Source organism: Gallus gallus, chromosome 3, assembly GCF_016699485.2.
Source record: "Gallus gallus isolate bGalGal1 chromosome 3, bGalGal1.mat.broiler.GRCg7b, whole genome shotgun sequence".
Lineage (NCBI taxonomy): Eukaryota > Metazoa > Chordata > Aves > Galliformes > Phasianidae > Gallus > Gallus gallus.
In genome coordinates, this window is record NC_052534.1 from 55,310,639 (window position 1) to 55,336,866 (window position 26,228).

At 35.7% G+C, this 26,228-nt stretch overlaps 1 protein-coding gene across 6 annotated transcripts in view; it reads left to right on the forward strand.

Moving 5' to 3' along the window:
* Positions 1–26,228, forward strand: part of AHI1 (Abelson helper integration site 1) — an 87,925-nt gene that overhangs the window by 48,599 nt on the left and 13,098 nt on the right. For all 6 annotated transcript variants that reach the window (XM_040698416.2, XM_040698418.2, XM_040698417.2 and 3 more), the window contains 5 exons: positions 13,657–13,715; positions 18,759–18,824; positions 21,086–21,248; positions 22,454–22,554; positions 23,592–23,639. In XM_040698416.2, coding sequence (XP_040554350.1) covers positions 13,657–13,715; positions 18,759–18,824; positions 21,086–21,248; positions 22,454–22,554; positions 23,592–23,639 — 437 coding nt within the window. The remainder of the gene's footprint in view (positions 1–13,656; positions 13,716–18,758; positions 18,825–21,085; positions 21,249–22,453; positions 22,555–23,591; positions 23,640–26,228) is intronic.

Genomic DNA, 26,228 nt, shown 5'->3' on the forward strand with positions numbered 1-26,228 from the left:
TTTATTTGCCTTGCCTCCTTAATATTTTAATCATCTTTGGACGGTGGAGACGCTTTCCTACACACAAAGACATGGTTTGCGGATGTGTGGCATACCGTGAGAGAACTGGCTTGCATTTTATGGCTGTTTTCAACAGTGTCTCTTCAGCAACTCTCACTGTGTTCAGGGCCTGTTTTCTGAAATAAATTTTATGTTATAGGTAATTCTAATTAGCGGTGACCCTAATTGTTAACTATGTGGTAGACTGAAACTCAACTCTAAGTATTGCATAGATCCTTTCACTAAAAATTTGACTTCAAAAACTAGTTAATTAAACTTGCTCTTAAAAATTAATTACATTATGTGCTAGTAACGTGATGGTTCTTGTATCTTGAAAAAATCTCAAAAAACAAAAAAATGCTTTGGCAAGGTTGAGAATAATTAGGAATTTTCTCTCCATTAACACAACTGACAGTCAAAGGTGTTTTCCACCTATATGAAGTGAAAGCTTCAAAGTAGTCTTTCTCATTCTCTAAAGATGTAAGCAAAACTGACTTTGCATTTAAGTCCTCCATTGTATTTGATAGACTGTTCAAAATTCATCTTTTCAGTTGCAACCAGACAGTAAATTTCTGCCTTGGACATGAAAAAATATTTATGCGTCAACTAAAGACTTTTAACATACACTTTTGTAGAAGTAGATTATAAATAAAGTACATCAAGTAACCAAATCACATCTTTGTGGAGCCACTGAATTGTCAAGTTATATCCTCATAGGTATGTTAGTATCACATTTTTTTTAATTTTAATGTTTTATATTTGCTTCCCAACACTATAACATGTGTCCAAGGAGGTTGTGGATGCCCCATCCCTGGAGGCATTCAAGGCCAGGCTGGATGTGGCTCTGGGCAGCCTGGTCTGGTGGTTGGCGACCCTGCACATAGCAGGGGGGTTGAAACCAGATGATCATTGTGGTCCTTTTCAACCCAGGCCATTCTATGGTTCAGTACTACCATTACAGTGCCTGGAGACTCTAATGATTTACTGTTGTTTTGGGGAATATTTTTCTAACTTAAAACATAATTCTGTGAAGTAGGGATGTATATAGAAAGCAGGTACAGTGTGGCCTTACTCTTTGCATCTCTGAGGAAGAAACTATCAGGGAAAAAAAGACTTATAGAAACAATCATTGAAAATGTATCAAATGAACAGTGAATTCAGTTTTACTCTTAGAGTAGCTTACTTCTCTAATGTGAAAATAAACAGTAGTAAATAAACCTAAAGAGACTGAAGAGATATTATAGAGGTGAGAGAATGCATACGAATAGAAGATTGTGAGTATGTATATCGTGTTGTCCCTGTACAACATGCAATGCAGTATTTGTAGTTTATCTCTGATAATGTTTGAACAGAGTTTGGTGGCATTTTTAAAGAGAACTGAAAGTGCTGGTTAACAGACAGAAGATGACTAAGAGAAAGCATGCAGTACAGCCAGTAGCAAGCATTTCAGGCCTTCCCACACTGCTGTACAGAAGTTATATAATTGGCCCTGGCGGGCCATTTCTGCTTAGTGAGAGTGCTAGTAGAAGTGCCATTTAAGAGGGTTCTGTTGACAGGGACCTGATTCGTGCAAACAAATTGAATGGCATGGGCATCACTGAATATGTATTTTTTTTCTTTTTTTAATATCTTAAGATTACTGTTAGTACTGTATTTTAACAGATTTTATATTAGGAATAAAAGCTCTTTTTTTAAAAAAAAGAAATAGTTTAAATGTGTATAGAAGACTTACTGTGGAGAAGGTAAAGCTGAACAAAGAACTCACAATTTTGTCTTGAAAAAAACTGGGTGTACGCATTCCCTGTTAAACTTCAGTGTGTACTGCCATATTAGTTCACTGCAAAGATTCATTTAGATTCACTGTGTGGGGAAAAGTGCTTAAGCCTACAGGGTTGTACAGGTTGGAGCTATGGAAATGGTATAGCAGTTTGCCATAATGTCCAAGATCGAGTCAAAGAAATTTTGAGTTGCTTTGAGATCCTTCTCTTCAGTTCTGCGTCTTAAAATCATGGCAGCATCATTCTGTGGTGAAGACTTCCAAATACATACCTCATAGTGGGGTTACTGAACCATTTCTATTTCAAAGGGTTTGAATGTAATGCAAGATGCTAGGAGGAACAAACAGATAATGATGGAAAATATTTTTGATTTTTTTATACATTAGAATATTTACAAAAGGGAAGTAGAGAATGTTTAAGAAAAGAAAGAAATGTATTAAACTTACACTAAAGTCTTAGTATTTTTCCCCCTGGTGGTCTGATTTTTTTTATCTTTTCCTATTTATTCTTAGTACTTCAGAGAGAGAGCTGCAAGCTTCCTTTTCACCATGGAATGATCATAACATCACTTTAAATACACAAACACAATGGATGAAAATAACTAATATGAGAAAGAACAGAAAACTAGCACTTAAATGAATAAATCTTATTTTAGTATCTAGATTTTTGCCTTTTTTGTTGTTGTTGTTTTCTCCTAATAAGCAAAGATAATGTCTTTAAATTCAATACAAGGCTGTATTTTAATTGTAGGGCACTGCATAGTTTTGGATTCAATTGCTAGAATTTCTCTTTATTCTCAAAAGAAGATAAGAACTGAGTAGAGACAAAGTGCCAGCTAAATGCACACATCAGATTTTCAGCAAATGTGAACTGAGATATCTACACTGAAGCCAGGTAAAAACAAAGCAGAACATTAAGTCTAAAATGTTTATTATGTATGTCTACATGTTAATTTGAACGGGAGTTCCCATGGGGAAAATGGTTCGTTTTAATGTGCTCTTATCTCTCACCTTGCATTTAGGGACAAGATATTAAAGAGAACAGAGTAAGAGAAGGTTATTTTTAAAATTCAGGAGTACCAGGACAGAGCCACATCTTCACCATGGCTCACAGGCTGCTCAGGAAATTCTGCAGGGAAAGGAACTTCACAGAGCTCTGCAGCCCCCTCATGCTGTGCCTCAACTATCAGTTGCCAGTGTCAGAGTTTTGGCCCAAGGCACTAATACAGGACCTTAATTTAAAATAAAAGAGCTGAGTGCTTACGTTTATAAACTGAATAGTAAAAATCTTTTTGTAATTTGAAAACAAAAGATGTATAAATAGATTCATCAAACCACAAAAATGTTCCAACAGTGTAGCAAAGACACAGAGACAAAACCATTAACATTAATGACAATCTAGTTCTTCAGTTTTAAAAGGCTGGTTATTCAGTTTCCTCTATCTGATTGATAAGATGTTATAAATGTCAGAAGAGTTTGTATTTTCTAGTTAAACTTGCAAGAATTGTTTATACTAAGATCAAAGATACACATGTTCCTTTATTATATGTTCTTTTTCATGTTTCTTCTAGGCAAGTTAATTAAAATATTTCACTAAAAATTACACTAAACACATAGCACAATAACAGCAATCTTTGAAGATTCCAAAATCTTTATCTAAAGAACACCATTTATATTTACTTGAAATTGGTGTATGTTAAGGTAATTACTGCTGTGCCTTCAGGGTAAAGGAAGTGCTCTCAGCCAAATTATACAAGGGTGTGGATTAAATGAAGCATTACTCTCTGTTTGGCAGCAGCAGGTATAGATTGCAAAATCAGGGTGTGACGTAGTACTGTGGAAAAGACTCTGCCAAAAGTGATTTGGCCTGAGTGTGCCCTTACTTTCTCAATTATATGGATCCTAAAACAACCAGATCTAATTAATTCCTAAGTAGAGAGGTCTTGTTAACTGTTTTCAGTCTGAGCTTGTCTGTATGTTTTGAACTATTCAGGCACATGTTGACAAAGTGCATGCTTAAATGGAATTGTAGCTGTTTTTAGAGGTGGAAACACTTCTGCCCAAGAGCTGTTGCAGTAGAATATCAACTCTGTCCAGAAGAAAGTTTGTGTCAGCAAAGTTGCTATGTGTGTAGCAATAAGCATGCATGAATGAACTGATCAAATTGAAAATCCTTCTTTGTATTACTCCAGTCCTTCTGTTCCTATCATTTCTGGAGGAGCTGGAAGGACTGTGCAGAAGACACAGTAGTGCCCATGGTGTACAGGAGACAGGCATCTCCCCCAGAGGGGACCTGGGTCTCTTGATTTCATTCTCTGTTTTGACAAGTGAGAAAAAACAAGTATTCTTAAAAATGACCTTGTTTTTAAGATGCGTTATTCATCCTTTGTTTGCATACATACTTCTTTGGCTATTTTAAATACACTTTGTTAATTTTGTAGATTTTTTTATCTGTTTGAAACAACAGAACTTTTGTGGATTCAGGTGCAGCTTGTTTAACCTCATTGCTGAAAACCAGGTTCAGTCAGAACCGACTTCCCTCAAGTGACTAATTCTTTTAATACAGTGCCTTTCAAATTAATTTTGGGGGATCTGTGGACTGTACTACAGTCTGCGATTTAGGTGTTGTTTCTGGGACCAAGATAGCTCATTATAGCTTGGTACCAGTTCTGTCAGTCTGTAGAAACTGATGGTAGAGGATGGTTGCTGAGGAAACATGAAGAAAGCATACAGAGAAGTGAAGGCCTGTATGAGTGGGTAACTTATACCTTGCTATCGTCACACAGCTTTGTGACTTGGTAATATTTACAGAGCTGGCCTCAACATGCTGCTTTGATCCAGATGAAGTGAGAGTTTCACCAGGCCTTGTTTCCTCACTGTTGGCTTGCTTTCTTGCTCACTGGAGGTTGTAAGGAACAATGACTGACTGCTTGTTTACTTCAAATGAGGTGACAGAATCACCTTAAAACTCAGCATATCACTTTTTCAAACCTTTTATTTTGGAGTTTTCTGTCACCTTAAGGCACACTCAAAGGAAAGAACAGGTTGCAGATGTTCCTTCCCCGTCTTTCAACTCATAAGTGGGACTTGGTCCCCTTAGTTTTTACTTCAGAATTTTTGTTTTGAACTACATATAGATAAATTTGGGGTAACTTTTTCAGCTTTTGTGTTCATCTGCTCAGTCTTAAAATATTTTGCAGCTCCTTTCTAGATGCTTCAAATTTGACGACTTCTGTACTAAAAGCTGAACCATAAGAAGTGTAATTATGCTACTTTTTCTTGGAGAGTCTGAAGTGTAGTGCCCGTGTAATGGGCATTTAACATATCATATCATGTGTACCTTGCTAGCAACATTTTAACAGAAAATTGTTATCCATGTGCTATGGTGCATAAGGGACTCATCCATCATTTTACCTAATCGTATATGCAAAGGATCTTCAGCGATTGAATTTGTGGTTTGAATTAAGGATCTTCCTGTAAATCATCATTTCTTCTTACCAAAAACAAATCCTTTTCAACGTAAGTTCCAAGAATCCTGCAAAGAGAACAAGGTGTGTCTGGAATTGTCTGTATCACCAGTGTTGGAGCTGATAATTTGGCATGTGCAAATGTGGAGAAGCCATCTAGGAAGATCTAACAGCTGTGTATTTTTATGTGAACAAGCCTGTTAAGGTATATGCTTTCACAGTCCCGAACTTTTACAATGCTAGTAGATGGTTTTCTATGTTCTCCCTGGTTGTTTGATCTTTTCAAATCAATAAACTTTTTTTGTAGCAGTTAGTGAAGTCAGTTTTAAAGAAATCCAGATATCTTTAATAATGCACAATGTATAGCAATGGGTTACTTTCATAATAAGATATGGAGAAGAATTCCCTGTCCTTGAGTATTCAGACATCAAAATATGCCATTTCTCTTATTGATGAATATGAAAGCTTTGATGCTGCTTTTGTGTGAATTTTGGATTACTGGAGATATGATATGAGGCCCCAGTCAGAAGCGATCTTAACTGCTGATGATATTAGTCAAAAAAGAAAAAAGAGAGAGAGAGAGAGGAAGGGTGATGTAATTAACTGGCCATTGCTGAATTTCGGTTGTGAGGGGAACCATGCAAAGTAAATTACTCTGTTTTCTTGCTTAATTTTCTTTGTCTTTTATCTCTGGTCAAGTATGTTTCCTGAAGACACCAAAAGACCTTCTGAGGTCAGCAGATACTCAAATTTTGGAGCTGCAGATACAGTTGAATTCTGTGTCAAATCATGACTGTCATAACATATTTTAGGTAAACAATAAATTTTCCTTAAGAGCTCTATTTCCTTTGAATTTCTCTATTTTCTCTGAACCTCTATTTCCTGTCTGCTCAGGGACATGATTTAGCAGAGGATTGTTAGAGTTAGGCTAGTATGGTTAGGCTGTGGTTGGACTTGATGATCTTAAAGGTCTTTTCCAACCTGAGCAATTCTATGATTCAAGAAAGGTAAAGTGATACAGCATAACAGAAGCAAGAATTCTACCAGACACCAATGTGAGGGCTACTTCTTCATTGCTGTGCACTCACAATCCTAGAGGACTGCAGTTTTTCTGTTTCTTGAACATACTTTTCCGAAGGGTAACATCACGAGCTTTGCTTAATGCAATACAAAACAAGTTTCCTTTTCAAATTTAATCTAGCTTTTTTTTGCTTTTAAATAGTTCTGACGAGCTTAGCAAAAAGAATAATAACCCTTTGAGGATATCTGTTAGAAAAATAACCCTTGTTAATCCAAACTATGTGTCACGCAGTCTGTGTTTTCCTTGCATCTTTTTTATCTGCTATCTAGAACTTGTAAATAATATTGCCAATCTGATTTCAGAATGCTGATTTTATCTATACAGGCTTATTAATGTTTGTTGTAGAGTCATTTTCCATTCTCTCTGTTGTAGAAAGAAACAACAGCATACTATACCCCCTATTTATTTTTTCAATTCTATCTAATGCCATTATGATGTAACGTTAGAGGTTGTTATAAATTAGCACATTCCTGATTAGCATGAATTCAATATATGTTCTTTACTTCAAAAGAATGCTTAGAACACGTGCTACTACTTGAGTTGTTTATATATGGTACTGTAGAAACTTAACATTTGCAAGAAAAATGTGAGATGATGATTTGATAAGATTACTCAGAAATAATTAGGTGGGTGTGTAGGCTCCTAAATGTATTTGATTTTAATCTCTAATTAAAAAGTTGGATTTTTTTATTGTTTTTGTGATGCAATAGCTTTTACTTCATTATACCTTTTGTAAATAGGGGCCAAATCCTGCCTGTTCATTATGTCTAAGTACAGGATGAATGTGTGTATATGGAAACAGTATTCTCCTCAAAGCCATTGACAGTCTGTCTCCATAGTTCCTTTTGGAGGATTATTCCAAGATGCAGAATGCTTACACGTTTGTGTCCTTGTACACCTTGAACCAGAAGTGAAAATGGTGGCTAACCTTGCATGAGTTATCTCTATGCATTCCTTTGGCTGATGGTAGGTGTAATTATCTTTGTGGGATATGGCACTGCCAGAAGCGTAGTGTTTTTCATGTTGGTGCTGTCTGATTCTGAGATCTCTTATATGAAGGTTGGAATTAACTGGTGTTGCAGTGAAGATATCTCTTTGAGGATCTACAGGTGTGAATAAAAGTCTTGCTCCATCCCACTGATCTAGCACTGACTTAGCTCTGCTTGCAAGGGCATAGTTGGTCATTTGGGCTGGGGAATCAGACAACCAGATGTAGTAACCATAGGTAACTGTATCAGTCCTTGAATAGGAAAGTTACTGTGTTGAAGCATATTAGACTAGTTGTCTTGCGTGGTTGTGAAGAAACATGACTGACTCATGGTTTGAGAAGCCAAGCTTCTCTTTATGTCTCAAGCTGGGGCATCTGCTGGAAAATCACATGCTGGTGTGAAAGAAACAGTAGCAGTATGCATAGAACTGCATAGTACTGAATTGTGTAACTCTCCAGGGTTAGTTTTCTAGATAACTGTTTTTAAGAGCAGCATTTAGTAAATTATTGGTAAAGAGGTCAATATTACATACTTTTAAATGGAAAGCTTATATCCTTCTGTTCAGAATTTTCTGTATAGTTTTGTATTTTATGTGGCAGCCCCAGCCTGACCTACTGATCTATGTTCCCATGTTACTTTTATTTTGTTAGTCTGTGAGTTTTTGTAGTACTAATGGGAATGGGGAAAGAAAACAAACAAATATTATTCTCTGCCATTTAACAGCACAGCTCTTTTGGCTTTTTGTTGTTGTTGTTGTTGTTTGTTTATTTGTTTTGTCACTGCCACCTGGATCAGTCTCCTGCCTTACCTGGAGCAGCAACATTTGGCAGCAGTAAAGCTGAAATTTCTTTCTCTTTTTTTTTTTTTTTTGAAGAGTATAAAGTGAAGAAAGGTTCTCACATCTGAAGGATAAAGTAAATGAGGTTTATAGAAAGTAAGGGAATAATCAGAGGAATTTTATTTGTCCTTTTGATTTTGTGCATTGTTTTTAAGTGAGTAGATCCAGGCAACAAATTGGAATCTCATTTAGAAAATGAGTGCTAAATTGAGGAGATGGTACAATTACTCTGTAAGAAGAAATAAGTGGGGAAAATACAAGGAGGGGCTGGTAACAGCGTGGGCTTACCTGTTGTCAGGTAGAGTTCTGCAAGCTTGCTGAAAACATTTCAAGAACCATGTGAGTGTTTGCAGAAGTCTTTTGCATTCAGTAGTTATGCCATCCTAACTCTTCAGTATGTACACTTAAACATGGCATGTGAGAACAGTGTGTTTTAAGTGATGAGCATGATACAGACTCTGAAGAAAATTAACCGTTTCCTTTGGCCTCATACTAGTAGCAAGGAGAACAGTGTTTTAGAAAGGCTGCTAAATTTCCTTTAGAATAAGACAAGGAGCAACTTTTATTAGTTTTATTAGTTAGAAATTAGTTTTATTGTTCTATAGTTTCAGTGGACTGTGTTCTGTAGTACTTTTTAAAGCTATGGTACAGATTAAACTTAGAAAAATTTTGCAACGCACTTTGGTCCTATCCTTTTTCCACTCAGTCAGGACCATAAGATTTAGAGTAAGTGGTGTGAATTTGAAGTGGGTTCTCATCTGCAGCGTTGGGTATTAGTAAAATGTCTGTTTTGGTGGTAAAACAAAAGCGTACACCCATTCATTTAATATTATGTGTATTGCATCTGAAAATGTTTGCATTGGGTTTTGAAAGTGTTTGTGATCTTGTGCGTAAGTACAGAGAAACAGTTTCTTACCCAATATATAAACAATTATTTAATGAATACTGTTTGATCTGTTAAAGCATAATTATTGTGAGAATAAAACCCTTTGAGGGAAAATAAATATATATTTATGCCATTACAAAATGGTTATATAACGCCTCACTTGAAAAATCCCGGAAAGGAGTTATACTGCCCTAAAAACTTCTACTTTAAGAACAAAGAAACCAAAAAGCTGTCCTATGAAATGTGAATTAGAGATTACAATGCATACTAGAATACATTCTTGACAGAGAATTCATGGTTTTGAGTAAGTGACTCTGCTGAAAACTTAATCCTATTTACTGAAGACAGTTCTAAAGCCACAAAAGGTGGATAGGAAAATGGGCTGAGCTGATACATGCATATTCAACTTATATGAATTGTTTGCTTGGGTATATTTTAACTATGCTATGTTGCAAGAGGCCACAATATAAGTTACAAGATGTATGTCTGCAATAAGAAATACTGTTTCCTAGAAGCATAGTTTATTTTCATGTTATTTTCATGTCCTTAGGTCTTACAGAGTTTTTGGGTTTGTTTTTTTTCCTTTTAAAAGAAATTATTAATTAATGTAAACTTCAGTGTAATTTATTTTTTCTCCATATGCTTCAGAGGGTTCATCGCAGGAATGAGTCTGAATACTATCTTCAGTTATTTGCTCGGTGATGTTGTTCAGTGGTTTTCTGAGAACTTTCCATGCTTCACCTTCAGTTGATTTCCCTGACTGTAGTTTCCGTGAGATGGGAGTTACAGCAGTTTTATCATGCAAAAATACCTTTAGTAACTAACAGTGAGAGTTTATCAAGTGAATTTCGTGAAGGGAGAAAAAGAATTCTTTCAGAAAGTGAATAAAAGGCATGAATTCTGTGATGAGCACTCTCCTAGTCTCTATTAAAACAGAAATTTTCCTATAAATATTTAATATTAGGTGGTTATAGATGCTTCAATAGGGTGCTAGTGTGATCATATGACTACTGAGAATTTTCCCCCCCTCCTGACTCTCTTGTTAATTTAAAATGCATAATGCTATTATGCATTTAAAATGCTATTTAATAGGAAGTGTTCTCAATTAATTGCTACTGCTTCTTTGTGGCATTGTTGCTATTATCATTGCTGTGACATAGAGGTTACTTCCTCATATAAACTTTATAGATCTGATCTGTGTGGCGCTGAACTGTGTATTTCAGCCCAACTATTTGGAATTTTATCAGTTCACACTGTGCTTATCTAGAGCAGGGATTAATGTTTTTTCTTTCAGTGAAAGCACATAATGAAGCTGGGGATCTAGTAGCGCAGACGTACATTTTGGATATGAGGACAACTACCTGGTTTATGTCTTTTCTCTTTAGTCTCAATTATACTGGCAGAGATTGTACTGCCAGAAAAGACCAAATGACAAAAGATGCACTTTCAATTCATTGCTCAAATAGTACAGGAAGCTAATATATTTTCAGACTCCTCATGGGAAGCAGGCTCTGTTTCTCAGAAGATTTCAATTCCATCAGCATTTACGTAACATCAGTGCATACTACTTGGATTTACAAAGCAATAAAAGCAGTTAAATTGTGTCAGTGTGGAAATCCTGGTCATATGGTAAAAAGCAATGGCACCAATCATTTTAAGGCATATAACGTCCCGCTTAGACATCAGTGATTGGTTCTCCTAGAAAAATATTCTTCTCATGTAAAATTCCATATCAAAGAGACCACTGGAGAATCAGTACAAGGTAATAGGAAATACAGTAATTCAAATGTTAATGCTAATGCTTTCATGGAGAAGATTAACTTCTTGAGATGTACAGGGTTTTGAAGGTGAAGATAGGAGAGGCTGTTTAGAGGGATGTTTGTTGGAGAGTTCAAAAATCCTTTGAATCAGTAGAAGTGCTTCTCCATTAGAGGTTCTGAAGCATATGTAAGATAAGGCAGCCCAGAATAACCTGAGGGGATGGTTTTCCCAGGCATGACCTTTCTCTGACTTGCTCTAGGTGGGAGACTCAGCAGGTCATGGTGTTCCAAAGACATCATTTTTGGATGAAATGCAAATGGTCTTCTGCAATCCTGGCCTCAGTTTCACTACCTCACTGCAGTAGTTCAAAGTTTGCACATCTAGGATCAGAGAGAACTGAAGCAACCACTGCTGAGGCTGTTAGTCACACCTGCTCAGTGTCATTTACACACTTCATGCAGCATGGAACCATGTTAAGCCAATAGCTGTGAAAAATTGCTTCAAAAATCTACTGCATCTTTTGAGAAAGAAGGGATGGATATTTCTTTGCTTGCTGAATGGACCTTATTTCATGGATGAGGGAGGTTTCTACTGTTGTTTCTAAATGTCATTGTCACCAGTGTGAGGGCTAATAAAGGAATGCTTGATAACTGAAAACAGCTGAAGGATGATACTGAAGAATAGCCTGGAGTAACCAAATCATGATCAGTACAAACAAAAACAACATTGGCTCTATGAGCCATAGAACACTTCAAACTGGATGTACTCTGCTCTGGTTAGTGTTTGCACCTCAGATGAAGTAATAAGAATTTCCTGCTTGTCTTGGAAGAAGGCGGCTTGTGAGAAATGCTAAGTCAGAACCAGAGCTAGCTACTACAACTCACTGCAACGCTCCTGATGTCTTTAAGTTTCAAATCTGTCTCTTCCAGTGCTTGCAGCAGAGCAGGTTTCAGGTTTGCGCTGCCTTTATTCAGGCTTTATGGTTGAACAAATATTCTCCAATTAAATCTTCACCCGATAAGTAGCTGCATATAGAGACCCATAGGAGCACTCACATACTCCTGAAGAACTCCAACTTACTGCATTTTTGAAGAAAGTAATCAGTGCTACTGATTACATATTAAAAAAAAAAAAATCAAATAAACAGTTGATTTGATCATGTTTTTTTCAACTCTTACCTTAGCATAGATAAAACAATTGTGTAGAGGAAAAAAAAAAAGGACATATTTTTCTCTTGCAGATGTTTTATTAGTCTTGAGTTCTGATTGCTTTTAATCCAATAGTTGGTACGACACCTGTATGCAGTGCTTTATCTACTAACTTGCAGTGTCATCTCTGTAGAGGCATGTCTTATAACTGTTGGACTTTGTGAATATCGACTTTGTAGATTGCAGCATTAGTAGAAGCACTGACCTTTGGTTTTAGTGCTGAACAAATGTTTTGAGGAGTAACTTATTTGAAGAAAAGAAAACATGAGGTCTGTCATCTTTGAGTGTGTGTTGAATTCAGAAAACGTTTTCTATTCTCATCTCTATTCCTCTTCCATAAAGTAATGCAAATACTGAAGTAAAAAAATCAAGGCAAGTCTTTCAGAATAAACTATTTCAGAATTTATACACAATTTTTTGAAACAATTAAGATAATGTTTTTAATTTATATACAAAATTGAAAAGTTAATTATTGTACTTAGGATTTCCCATAAGTAAAAGATTATTAACATGCAGAAGATCTGCAGGAGCATGGTTTAACTCTGATTGTTTGAACTTGCAGCTTTGATTATATTTAGAAATATCTCAATATCTTAATGATTAAGCATTTATGAACAGATCTCCTGTGAAAGTCTAAACCACTAGGCTTCAAAAAGTATACAGTAAGAGAAGTTGTGCGGGCTTCCCCATGGACTTCTGCCAGTGCATGGGAACCTGAATCTGAAAAAATCCTATTTATTCAAATACTTAGCTCCTCAAGAATAGGATTTGGAGTGGTAAATGAAAATGAATTCTCATAATTTATTCCCATTTGAAAACAAATCTTGTTCCAAATCTTGTGTCGTAGAGAAAATGCAGTGAGGTTAACTCTGTGTTGTCTGGCCTCTCTATTCTTAAGAAAAGAGAAATCATTCTCCAGTGAAGCAGTAGCGTTTTTCATTGTCATGTTCAACAATTTTCAGATTTTTGTGTCTTTTTAAGATGTTTTCTTAAGTATACAGCTGAGGAGACCAATAACAAAAAAGAAAAATCCACAAATGATGAAAGGATTTCTCTTGGCTTAGTAGTTAACATAATAGTTTGAAAAGAAAAGAATTTACAAGTGCTTGTTCAAATGCACTGTATAGAGAGTGAATAAAATAAACAGCAAGATGTGTTGTGATAGGAACTCAGATGATCAAAGAGAACTACTGAATAGGCATACTTATTCTTTCAGATAAAATAAGGAAGTAATTCCTTTGAGAGTTTTTGTGATCTGTTGGAAAACTTTGTGTGCATTCCTTGGAAATTCAGTGAAGAGAGAAGCAATACAGGCTAGATAATAGCGTCAGCTCTGAGCACGAGGTGGCATGTGGACATAGCTCAAGCTATTTCCCCAAATCATTTGAATGGAAATATTGGATTAGTTAACCTTGTGTCAGGTCTGTTAGTTAAATACACCCTCCAACTGTTCCTGACTGAAGGATGCATAGTTGTGATTGAAAGATGCTGCTGCTTTTCATTAGAATTTTGTCAAACATATCCTGCTAACATAATGATATTAAAATAAAATGATTTATTCTGGGGAAGAGGATAACAAGCAAAAAATTCACAGCCTTTTCTTTTCGCAGGGTGTTTCAGCCCAGTAGGAAATCCTCTTAGCCGAACGCTATTGGGCAGAATACAGATGGTAAGGAATTCTATCTTTGCATTTTTTTTTAAATTGATGTCTAACTATAAAATGTCATTATTCACAAGTTCTCATTGTAGAGAGGTTTTCTTTTTATCCTGCCCTTATTCACAAAAAAAGTATCTTCAAGCAAATCTCTGTATAGGCAAATAAGGGTTTTTTTGCAGGTAGCTGACTGAGAAAGATCTGTAAATTAAACCTTTTTTTAATCTTTTTTTTTTTTTTTAGAAATAAATAAGCTAAAATCACAGCCCTGTATTACTGATTCTTAGTAAGATTGTAGGCATCAGTAATTACAGAAAAATGGAGCAAGAACTTGAAATTAAAGCCTCTGTTTTTACTGTTTGCTAGTATTTCACCTATTGTAACAAATGACATTACAACTATCCTGTTAATTTAATGGCTTCTCTCTAAGACTTGTTGAACACTTACAGTAATTTTTCCCTTTCTTATATTTCTCATTTCCTAATCACTGTAATAAAAAACAACAGAATCTGTAATGACATTAATTCCAACTATATACTTCATTAACCTGGATTAAGCATAGAGGGGCTAGTGATGGAAGAGTGAGCTCTGTTCTGGGTTGAAATTACACAAGGCTCTAGAAGACTTGGGCCTGTTGTACGCAGATGTTAATGCTCCCTCCCCTCATGTATAGAATGCCATGATTTAATATTCTGGGCTCATAAGACACGTTGGATTCACCAAGAAATTTTGAAAGTGCAGTTTTACATCGCTGTTTTTTTTTTTGTTGTTGTTGTTGACTAAATGGTTATTGTTTACACACTTGCAACTTTTTAACCCTCATATAATTTTTACAAATAAGTATGCATTCCTTTTCCAGTTAGTATTTTAGTGTTCTGTGTTACAGAAAGGTTTATAAACAAATGGAAGATCAACTAAATAATAAATAGCAGCTAATTTTAAATATTTTCTTTTTTCTGAGGGTTAGATTAAGGATTTGAGTATTTTTGTTACATTTTCTGGTGTATAAATAATAATAAGCAGAAATATGTATGTGTTGCAAGTACAATTAAACCAAGTTGTTTTAATCAAGCAAATAAAATATTAACAAATGGCAAAACAGCTTTTGAATAACTTCAGGAGCTTGAGTATTCTCTGTACATCTGAATTGATCCTTTTTTCTTTTCTTTTCTTTTTTATTTTCTCTCTTTTTTATTTTTCTAGCCCTGTGGGCTCTACTGCAGCAGCTGTGTTTGCATTTCTGTTTTCTGTTTGTACATTGCAGGTTTCAATAAAGAGCAACCTGGCACAGGTTGTTTTTCTTCCTTTTTTTTTTTTTTTTTTCCTCTGGGCAGATTATAGATTCCCATGCTCATTAAATATTGAAGAGCTGTAATCAAATAAGGAATGTAGTCATCTGAAGCCTAAGGAAGTAACTTTACAGTAGTTTTATGACAGCAGACAGATTGATTAAGACCACAGAAGAGTACATTATTCTTAGCAGTTAATGCTTGTAGAATCATTTTAATTTAGCTATTAATACCGTCCTTGTCATTCTGTTTCCTGTAGACTAAATTTGTGCAGTTAAGTGTCCTTAGCTGAGTGTGTTGACAATTAGTTGGACCAGAGAACATGAACAAAAATGTGACATTGCTAACAATATTCAATTATTTTATGTTAAGTCTCATCTTATATAGTATTTCATTTAGAACTTCAGTTACTGGAGGAAAGAGTTTGCATGATGTTCTTAAGGAAGAAAAGGATTGAGTCAATTTCTAACCCTCGACTTTATAAGGAAAAGTGAAAAAAATACAGTAACTAAATGTTCTGATTGACTCTGTAAATTTTAAAAATGCTTTAAATGTTATCAGGTTTTTAAGCCAGTCTCAGAACTTTGGCTGTTAAGCTTTGAGGTTGACCTATCTGTTGACCAGACAGCTTTGACATTGATTCGCAGTGTCCTTGCTGGAGTGTCTGCATGAGGAGCACCCCAGCTTCTCTTACACCCTCACAGAGAACAGGTGTGGGAGGTGGAGAGAAGCAGTGGCACTGTGTAGCATCCAAGAAAGCGTTGTTGTCCTCCTTCATGTCACTGTGTCAGTCCTTCCAACAGGAACAGGGCAGAGGGTGGCTTGGGCCCTGGATTTGCAGTCATCATGTTCTCCGTTTGTGTAGTGTATGCCTAAGACTGGTCTTAGACAAGTTTACTTTTCAAATTGAGTTAATAGGAGTTAATGACTAGTTAGAGGTGTACCTTGATTTTTGTGTTTATTCTGACAGTAGAGAATTTGTTTGCGTATAAGGAAGAAGCATATGAAACCACCAGTAGACTTTAAGATTTTCCATGATTTTTTTCTTGAAATTTTGAAATTTTTTGTATTTGGAATATATTTCAAATATGGTAGAAATAAAGTGCTGATTTTTATTTTTTTTGTTTTACAGAAAAGGCAGTGATAACACATCACTTGTTGTTACTCAGAGCTGCTTCTCATAAGGCTATGAACACTATCTGATGCCCAAATCTTCCTGGCCACCTTATATCTGAATAAAAGCAAAACCTCCATTACCACAATCACTGAAAGTACCCAGTTATGGAGAAGCCATAAACATTTGAATTAGTGCTGTTACCAGTGACACTTGATATGGCAATTCACTTACCAGTTTACTCTTACCTGCAATGCTCTCTTATTATTAGTTCTTAAAACGTGTTCTGTGTTTCTTAGATTCTAAGTTATCCACGTGGGCCTATTATGGATAACCAATACTGTGTTCCATGGTCTGGAGCTGGATTCATTTGTCTTTGTCTGAGGATGTTCCTTATGCTGAAAGCTCCTTGCAGTTTTGTTTGAGCCAAATCAATGTGACATGGAAGGCTTTTTTTTTCCTCACAGATGGTCTGCTCACTTTAAGAGCAGCTCCTAAGAACTTATCTGTAGGCCTCACATCTGTTTGGATGGAAGAGAAGAATTAATTAGCTTCCATCTTGCATTAAAAAAGAAGACACTAATTCTAAGAACAATGTATTCACACGCTTCAGTATGCCTGTTGCTTTACTGTAATCCTGAAAATGTAGCTTAATCTTGTGACACAGCACTAAAAAAATAACATTCTTAAACTGAAAACGCAGTTGTTTGCACCAGGTTTTTCTTGCTGCAGAGTACCTGGATGGTTGGCAATATTTGATGAACAGCATGGCACTGCAGAGCCAGCTCTGGTACCGTGCAGGGTTGGCACGCCTGTGGTAAGCGGCCACAGCAATTTCCCGGCTGGTGCAGCAGCCAGCTGCCACCGGGACTGCCAGTGCGGTTAGGGGCAGCTGGGCCCTGCTCCCTGGGCCTCTCTTAGAAGAAACTCTCTGGATTGTTGTTGCCTTAGAAGTTTAACGCAGTATCTGAGAACATTCAGCATAGTCTCAGGATGACTCATGGATTTCAGATTGTTATTTCCAAACAGCTCGCTCTCTTCAAGGTCTTCTTATGTTGAGTGCTTGAGAGCGCATAAATATTTTATTAAAAAGAGAGAGACAGATTGAGACACAACAATGGGGCAATGTGAGTACCTGAACTAGATACCTAAATAATACTGCTAATAATTCTGATGAATCATTTTTGAGCAACAGGAGGCACTCCCATCCCACAGGCTAAGCACATTGCCTACACAGTTCTCTTAACCTTGACAGTGAAAAATGAGAAATAGCTGAAACCTAAGGCACTGCTAGCTACCAGTAGACCATTGATCATGCCTCATACTCTGAACTGTGCTTCCACTGTTCTTTGCTCAAAATTTGCTTATCAAATCAGTCACTTTTTTGTGTGTGTGTGTTTTCCTTTGTGTACACACATAATTATTCAGAGCTCTGGGTGGTAGGTTTAGATGTTTTCGTAAGTTTTAAGAACTGAGTGCAACTGTTCATTTCTGTATTGCATTCGTCGGTATGCATTGTGTGTGTATGTAACTATGGTGATGATGCCTGGAGACGAGATGGAACCTTAATTTTCAGGAGCATGAAGAATTTATTTCCCCTATGTGATAAGCTTAGTAAAGTTAAGAAAACAATCTGTAAGGGCAAGAATCTCTGTCACAGAGAATGCTATTTACTCTGCTGAAGATTGTAATAGTGATGTTCCTTGGATCAACCAAATTAAGAAATAGAAAATAAAAGAAGTAAGTTGGGTAGAAATTCTCAAATTTCAGTGTTGTTTGCAGTGTGGCACAATCTGTTATGGGTGGAGATGTTGTGTACTTCACATTACTCACATTTGATTCTTCTCTTCTAAAATATTTTTATTACTATGTAATATTTCTGTTCCACATTGTAGTTAGTATCCTTTGATGCATGCAAAATCTAGGGGAAACTGGTTTCCCCTTTGTGAAAATAGGCCAGTGGAAAAAATTAGGCAAAGAACTTCCATCTCTTCCATTGTTCTATTTTTTTTTTTCCTGCTAGTTTTCACTGTATTTCTATTTTATATTTTCTTGCAAATGAAGAGCTCTTTTTTTGTTGTTTTTTTTGTTTGTTTGTTTGTTTGGGGTTTTTTTGTTGGATTTTTTTTAATAGAAACCAAGTTTTGTAGGTACTGGCACATCCTAATGATTGCCTTATATATACAGTAGTATTCCTGTGGCTTTACTGGAAGCCTGAAGAGTTAAGTAGCAAAGATGGAGGTATTAGAACTGAATGTTTAAGTATTGGTTATTAAAACCAGCCTGAAATTCTTCCTTATGTGAAAGTGAAATCTTTTGCATACCAGTTCAGAGGTAAAGTTCACTGCAACAATTTCTTAAACATCTACTGTAATATTTGCAGTGCAGACAAGCTTAGACTGTATAATCATCCTCTGTCCTCCCACATGTTGTCCTTAGTGCGACATGCACGTTTGAAGAGCTTTATAAGTTCTATAAGTATCTGCATAGCCAATATTACTCTGGATTGCTCAACATCACTTCTGCTTTTTCTTTTTTTAAAAAAACATTTTTACTGCAGATTTTTTTTTAGAGTAGGCATGACATATGTAAGAAGTATAAAATTGTAGTTTATCAATAACCTTTAATACTGTGTTATGATATTTCATCTTCTAGAGTGATGACCATCTAACTGCACTGGGAGAAAGAGGAGGAAGCAGTTGTCTGCTCGAGCAAGAGACGGTAAGTATTATTTATTTTTTTGCAGAATCTCTATACCTGTCACACTGGATCTGTGTTTTTGTGAAAGCATTGTGTTTCTTTAGCATGAATTGAAGATATTTTTGCCACTCTAGATTTTCCTTGTCAATGTGTTCAGAGCCATCTTACTGGTGGTTTTACGTCAGTTCTGAAAAATGATTTAGTAAAATGTTGATGGATGTAGATTTCTTTTGCTTGAAATTGAACTCAGACAAGATTTAACACATATCTGAATGTCACATCAGGAGAAATTCCATTGCTTTGGGCATAATTATGGGTCTTTTACATTCTTCTTTGGTCCTGAGATACATGTGCTGTATTCCCCTCATGCTCATTTTCTGCTTATTTATCTCTGGAGAATATTATGGCAATTTCCACATTTCTTTTAAACTGCCAGGCTTGCTAAACCAGTTGTATTACAGGACACGTTGGTATTTTAATTTTTTATTTCTGAGAGACAGAAATAAGTGGGACTTGCTTGGTTAGTTTGAACTGTTTGTTGGCAGTATTTCCATGTTAATTAATTTTTGTAATTTTTTTCAAACAACAAAACATTTGCACTAGAACTATCTTACAAAAGGCACTGCAAAAAGAAATAATCATTGCTCTGCCTTTCATTCTGCCAAATTGTTAGTGTAAAATTTATTTTACCTTAAGTGACCTCATGATTTTCATAGTACTATCACTAAGGAAACCTTAGCCACTGAGCTGAAGTGGGCATTGTTAGAGCACCCCTTACTGGGCATGATCATGTAAGCTTCCAGTTCTGCACTGATTCTGTATGGAGCTCTGTAGTGTATTTTATTATGGTTCTATTCTATTTTCTTGTTCAGATTTCTGTAGTCAACATCACCTATAATTGCTGCAGTATCTTTTCTAATGCTAGGAGGAGAATTATGACAGAAGTTGGTCCTTGTTTAACTCCTTCCTTATATATAAGTTCGTGCTTACTGAATGCACATTTAGATAAATCTCTTGTGTACTGACAACTATGGTGATATTACTTCTTTGTTGCCAACCAGCTCACAAATTACCACATACAATTTTCAGTGGTAAAAGTGTTTTCATATTTTCCCATTCATAAGTGATTCATCAGTGAAGTGCAAGTATGAAAATATAAGTGACGTTGGCTATACTTTTACAGACATAACTCATAGGTGATCATACTGAAAATAGAAATAATAAATATGAAAAACACTGCAGTTCAGCACTCTTCAGATTTAAATGCGTGCATAGGCAATTAAAAAAAAAGTTATGCAAATTTATTTGCATAATAACTTTACTGTCTTTAGTACCCTATACCCTTCTATCACTCCCTAACAATCCCTGTTTCTTATCTATTTACTTATGATTTCATAATGGTGAGGATTCTATATAGGGGAATAGTGCCCTTTGTATAAAGAAGCCATGTTTATGATCTTCACTTACAATGAGAGAAGTGAGCAATTCCCCTCTTCTTTCAGTTCACCTCTTTTCAGTCATTTCTGGCTCTGAATTTGTCAGAACAGATTTTTGTTCATAGAGCATGGGAAATAAGTGAGAAATTACATTTTATATTCTCACATTCAGAATAGAAAGCAAGCTTCTGGCAATGCATTCTGTGTAGTGTGTATGGTGCTGACCACCGTTTGCGCTTTCATCCTGAAGAGTATCGATGTCCCGTTTTTCACTGACAAATGGCTTTGTTATGTGAGGTGGAATAGACACCAGTTTTGTTGCGGATATTTATAACGTAGTTTATGCAAATGCATATTTCCAAAGAAACAAGAAAAATGCGAAGTGATCAAAGCAAAACTTTGCAATAACATTTTTCCACTGAACTTTTCCTTCTGGTAAAACTGTAGCACTGCTGAAGTATTTATTTGAACACATATGCTTCATGCGCGCTCAGAGTGGGATCTGAAGGTGGTGTAACAATTCTGAGAAAGTGAATGTATGAAGTGTTTTTTTTTTCTTTTGCTTCACAAGTAAATTGCTTATAAAACTAACAGCTGCTGTTTTGAAGCTAATCTTAGTGAATTGAATGTTCTTAACCATTTCTACAATCCCACAGTCCTTTATCTTGCCTCTCCTGCTGCTTTCCCACCACCCCTGATCCCATTAGCAAAACTTGAGACAGCCTCAGCTTTTACCAAAGTGCAGCTTTGGTTTCAGCTGCTTTTCTGCAAGAGGAAGTGAATGTTGTGCTTTTTTCTCTGTGGCATGGTTGTGATAAAGCTGTGGTGCTCTTATCTCTCTTTTAGGTAGTGGCTCTTTATGACTACACAGCGCATCGATCAGATGAGCTAACCATCCATCGCAGTGACATTATCCAAGTGTTATACAAAGATAATGATAACTGGTGGTTTGGCAGCCTAGCAAATGGACAGCAAGGCTATTTTCCAGCTAATTATGTGGCTGGTGAAAGTAAGTTTACTGCTGTCTTCCTGGTATACTGATGTGGGTTTAACTGATGGTACAAGATTTTACCATGCTGTACTGCTTATTATTGTGAAAATATGAATTTATGTAGCACACAGGTGGCATAACGATGATTTATGATGCAGAAAACGATGCAGAAATCATATAAAGTTAGCTAACCACGTAGCACGTTGACATACCTGACTTTAGAATATATTGGTGCTTGGTTAAACATTCCTGCTTATATAGTACTGGTTTGATTATCAGTAAACTGGATTGATTCCTCATCCCTTCTTACATACAACCACCTGGTTCATGCCCTACCTTGGCAACATTTTAGAACATATTTTAGCATTTCACTGGCATCTTAGACTTTTTTAGGTGATATCTGTTAGATCTAACCAATTGCATCTTGTAAAAACTCTTGTTTCCCCCTAACTCTTATGGGGAGTGCTCTGTTTCCAAATAGATGAATTCCATCGTGAAGTTTTACAAGAACAATTATGGTTAAATGTCACATCGGAGCACTGAACTTGCTACCAGGCTCTTGTAATTAAAGTAATTAGGATTAAACTAATGGAACTGAAACTGAGTGTAACTGAACAAATAATATAGGAATCATCCTAATGAGTCAACTGACATAAAGGTGTTCAGTGTCCTGTCAGTTATTAGTATTCAATTTACAATTATAGCATGTGATTACATGCTACAGGAAATACATTTGCTTTCCTAAACTATCAAGCTATCAGTTATACTGGTATTTAGAAATCTTTTAACCCAACATTTCTCAAGATGTTCTCCCCCATTTTCTATTTCCTCCCTCTGTCTTCCAAGTGAACTCTATTATCTATGCCTCTTCCTTAAAAAAACTTGGACATACTACTGTGCTAACTAGATGATGCTACTTAAAATTAGCTGAACTGCCATCCTCCTCCTTTGTCCTCCCCTTACACATCCTGTGCATTTTCTCCTTCCTCTCTTGCAAAGTAAGCCAGGGACCTACAAATTTAAATCCAAACATACTAATATAAACAAAAGTGAATGGGCAAATTTTGACCAGTTACCTTACAAAATTTAGCTTCAAAGTTTTTTGACCAGTTTTATTTCACATACGATTACTGGCTAGACATGTCACAGTTGTTCATATAAAGTAGATACTTCTCTTGTTGTTTCTTGGTGCTCAAATGGTGAATTATGATTTCTGTTTTCAGAAGAGTATGAAGAACAGCCTTCAGGACTGGTACCAGACTGTGCTCCTCTTCTACCCAAAGGAACTGAAGAAACAGAGGAAAGTTCTCCGAAACCCCATAAGGTATTAATTTGAGAAGAAAGGATTTTTTCTGCAGTAGTGATGGAGTATGTCCTTTGTATGGACAAGTGGCCTGTATTAATTTTCCTTCCTTTTTACAAAAACTGTGACATGTAGACTTCATTCCAAGACAGCAGATACATTTTTTTTTTTCAGCCGACATCTAACATTCATTTCTTGTGTGGATCTGTTTTGTTGTGTGGCAATTAAATACTCTACCTTACTCTTGCATCATTATAATGAGCACCTAAACTACCTTTGACTCCAAGGCTGACAGAAGTGTCTAACAGCTACCCAGCAGAAGTAACTGTTGAAGGAACAACATGGATTTGTCAAAACCTGACATGCTTTCTGTCATTTGCTTGTCCTTCCTGTAATATGCACTGCTCACAGATTCTTCAAACTTTTTGCTGTGAGATTTCCATATCTATCAGGTTGCTTAGAGAAGGAAAAGAAAAAATGCTGTGATGTTTTCTCTCAAGAGTTTTTTTTATCTATTTAGTACTTTCCTAATTAAGATGGGTAATGTCATCATAAAGCCTCATTACCAGACCATGCGATACCCTTCATGCAAACCTACTTACTTGTCAGTGGACGCTTCTGCTTAAAAGCTGCTGATGGTCCTCTGATGTGAATGACTGCTCTCATCCTGTACGTTACTCAGGAGGATACACTGCAGCAACACTGTAGTTTGAACAAACAAAGGAAATAAATATCAAGAAACCTTAAACAGAGCAGTATAAGGCTTTTCCTGACTCCACCCCTTTTTCTCAATTCCAGGTGTAATTGTTTTCTGCGATAATATGTAAGATACTGCTTAGTACTTCTAGAGGTTTTCTCTTGGTTAATTATTTTTATCCCTAAAGGATGTTCTAAGTAATTAAGTAGGAGTATTTGCCAGTAGTTAAGACTGCTGTCATGACCAAATCTAACGTCACTCTCATAGTAAACAGCTTTTGAGTTGTGGTTGCATATAGCATTTTTTTTACATATCACATACTTTTTTGCATGCAGAAATATTCCTATTTTTGTTATTTTAGTTAGAAGTCAGAATGCAGTCAGAACAGCAGCCAGAAGTTAGAGAAAAGGTATGTAAAGGGAAAAAAAAAATAGTATGTTGTTTTTTTTTAGTGTTTAGAGTTACTGCTATGTGCAAAGCTTACCAAAGGATTCTCATGTCTTGAGACTGTGATCAGAAACTTTGTGTAATTTATGTTCCCCTTCTGTGAAGTAGGGATTATGCTTCTCTTGCACCAGAGGATAGTTCGTAAGCAAAGAAGTGATAGAAATGAATAACTGTTAGAATTTAAGAATTATGTTTTATTCCAGTATGTTTGTAGTTCTCCTAAGTATTCTTTCTGCAGCTACTCATTTAGTCAAATGCTACCAATATCACTGATTTTAAAAGGACTTCTGTTCAGATGCCTCAAAGGTGGCTTGACTTCCCCACGTACTCCTCAAAAATTGAGTTTAATATTTCATCTTATTTGCAGGACTTAACGTATACAGACTGTCTTGGTTACTTTTTTTTTCTTTTATCAGATGATTTATCTTTGCTACATGATGTATGTTGTAATGTTGAAGGTTAAAACACTCAGAGCCACTTCTATTAACCTATTCTGTGCAACTTTTTTTTTTATATATGTGAATAGGGAGGTAGCATTCAGTAAATTATTTAGTGCAGATTACTCACTTGGCAGTCTTGTTGAAGCCAACTGTCTTGTTGAAGCCAGCTGCTGTAAACTGAATAACTGAGTGTTATGCTTCTAACTATACTTTAAAAATGAAATTAATCACTACACCAAGTAGTAATAATTAATCTGAAGTATCTGTTACCACTTGGTAGCTGAAAAATTCATAGCCAAACCATTGTCCCATAAAGGCAGGGGTGCATTATTTCCAGATATGTAACCTCTAAATGCAGAGTGGAACAAATATAAGAAAAATGACTACATTACTGGAAAGCATGAAGATTTCATTTATCTGTTATCTGCATTACCAAAGGCAAAGTTATCACAGAGGGAATACTATGTTGCTATACTCACTCTGTTTCACACATAACAGATTAGAAAAAAATGGAGAAGAGCTGGGCTACATACTGTTGTTAAAGACTTGATAATCTTTATCTTAATTTTTTTTTCTGTTTCAGTTTAATAGAAATCTAGCTTGTTTACTAGCTCAAAATAACTGTTAAGCATACTAACCAATGTTAATCGGTTACTAACCAGACTAACCAGTACTCACTAATTCAACCAGTATTTATTATTCAACTTTATGAGAAATAATGGTTGATTAGTCATAGATTTAGTCAAATGTCTGTAGTTGACGTACTGTTCTAACAGTAGTCCTTCTATTACTAGTAACACTTCCAGTAATGCTTAATTTTAGTAATTTTTTACTGAGATTTTCTTTACTCTGTTCTGCTGGCACTTCAAATTAAATTGAAAAATTCAAATTTAATCATTAGTTTGAATTTTCTAATAAAGCATATGTAATACATACAGATATTCAAATGATATAATGCATAGGCTTGCAATAGTAATCCATAACCAGGCAGATGTGTTGCTTTTCATCCTGAGCAGCATTGAACGGTGACACAAAGGAGAAAAGTACTAGAAGAAATGGTATAGGAGGATATACTTAACAATATTAAACAATGAGCAATGAGGAAGAGAGTAAGTAAAATAATGCATGCTGTAGAGAGGTGCACTGGATGCACCTTCCTTCCTCCTTCCTTTTGTTAAACAAGATATGGGAGAATTAAGCCATGATGGAACGTACATAGTGTTGTAGAAAGAAATTTTTGTTTATGTTTAGTTAATCTGGTGAACTAGCTGCTACAAGATGCTATTAAAACTTAAACATTCACAGATTTTTTATATATATATATATATATATATATCTCAAAGCTTAGGCTGAGATAATGACTAAGATTCCAAAAGCACCTAAATGACTGAGAAACACAAATCTATCTGATTTCTTTTTTTTTCCAAGTGACGTAAGTATTTAGCATACTGGCGTATACATTGTATAACTCACCAAAAAGATAGTGAGTTGGAGTTACAGCAAATGAGTCAAATCAATGTGGGAAGCATGACATGACTCGAAGTGTAATGGCTTTAAAAAGCTGCTGAGTGCTGCGTAAAAGAAGCAAACTGTCAATGAGCTGTTTCTCATAGTGAAGTTCTACAGAGCTTTGGCTTTCAGCAATACCAGATACTTCTCAGACAAAACTGCTAAGAGGACCACTGAGGGGGGGCTGATCAGTTATGGCAGTTCCTGTGTTGCAGCAGTGACACAGCAATTTTTCTTCCTATTCCTTTCGTTTTTTCATTAGTAGAGCTGAAAAGAAACACCAATTTCTTCACATGAAAAATATGAAAAATCATTGTTTTGTAATAGCAAAAAAAAAAAAAAAAGCCTATTTTCTCTGGGAAGAAAAAAAAAAGAATAATTAAGTTGTTGCTTAAATTGTTGCCATAGACTAGAAAATGTAAGTAAATGTTTTTTGTTGTGCTTCTTTCTTGGCCACAGGCATGCTTTCCTAGATACATATATCCAGGTCTGATGTGCCTCTTGTTCTTCATGTATTTTTTGAGGAATGCTTAAATATTTAGCTCTATTAAGACTGTAGAAATAAAAAGAACATCTAAAAAGTAAGTAAAGGATACTGTAGT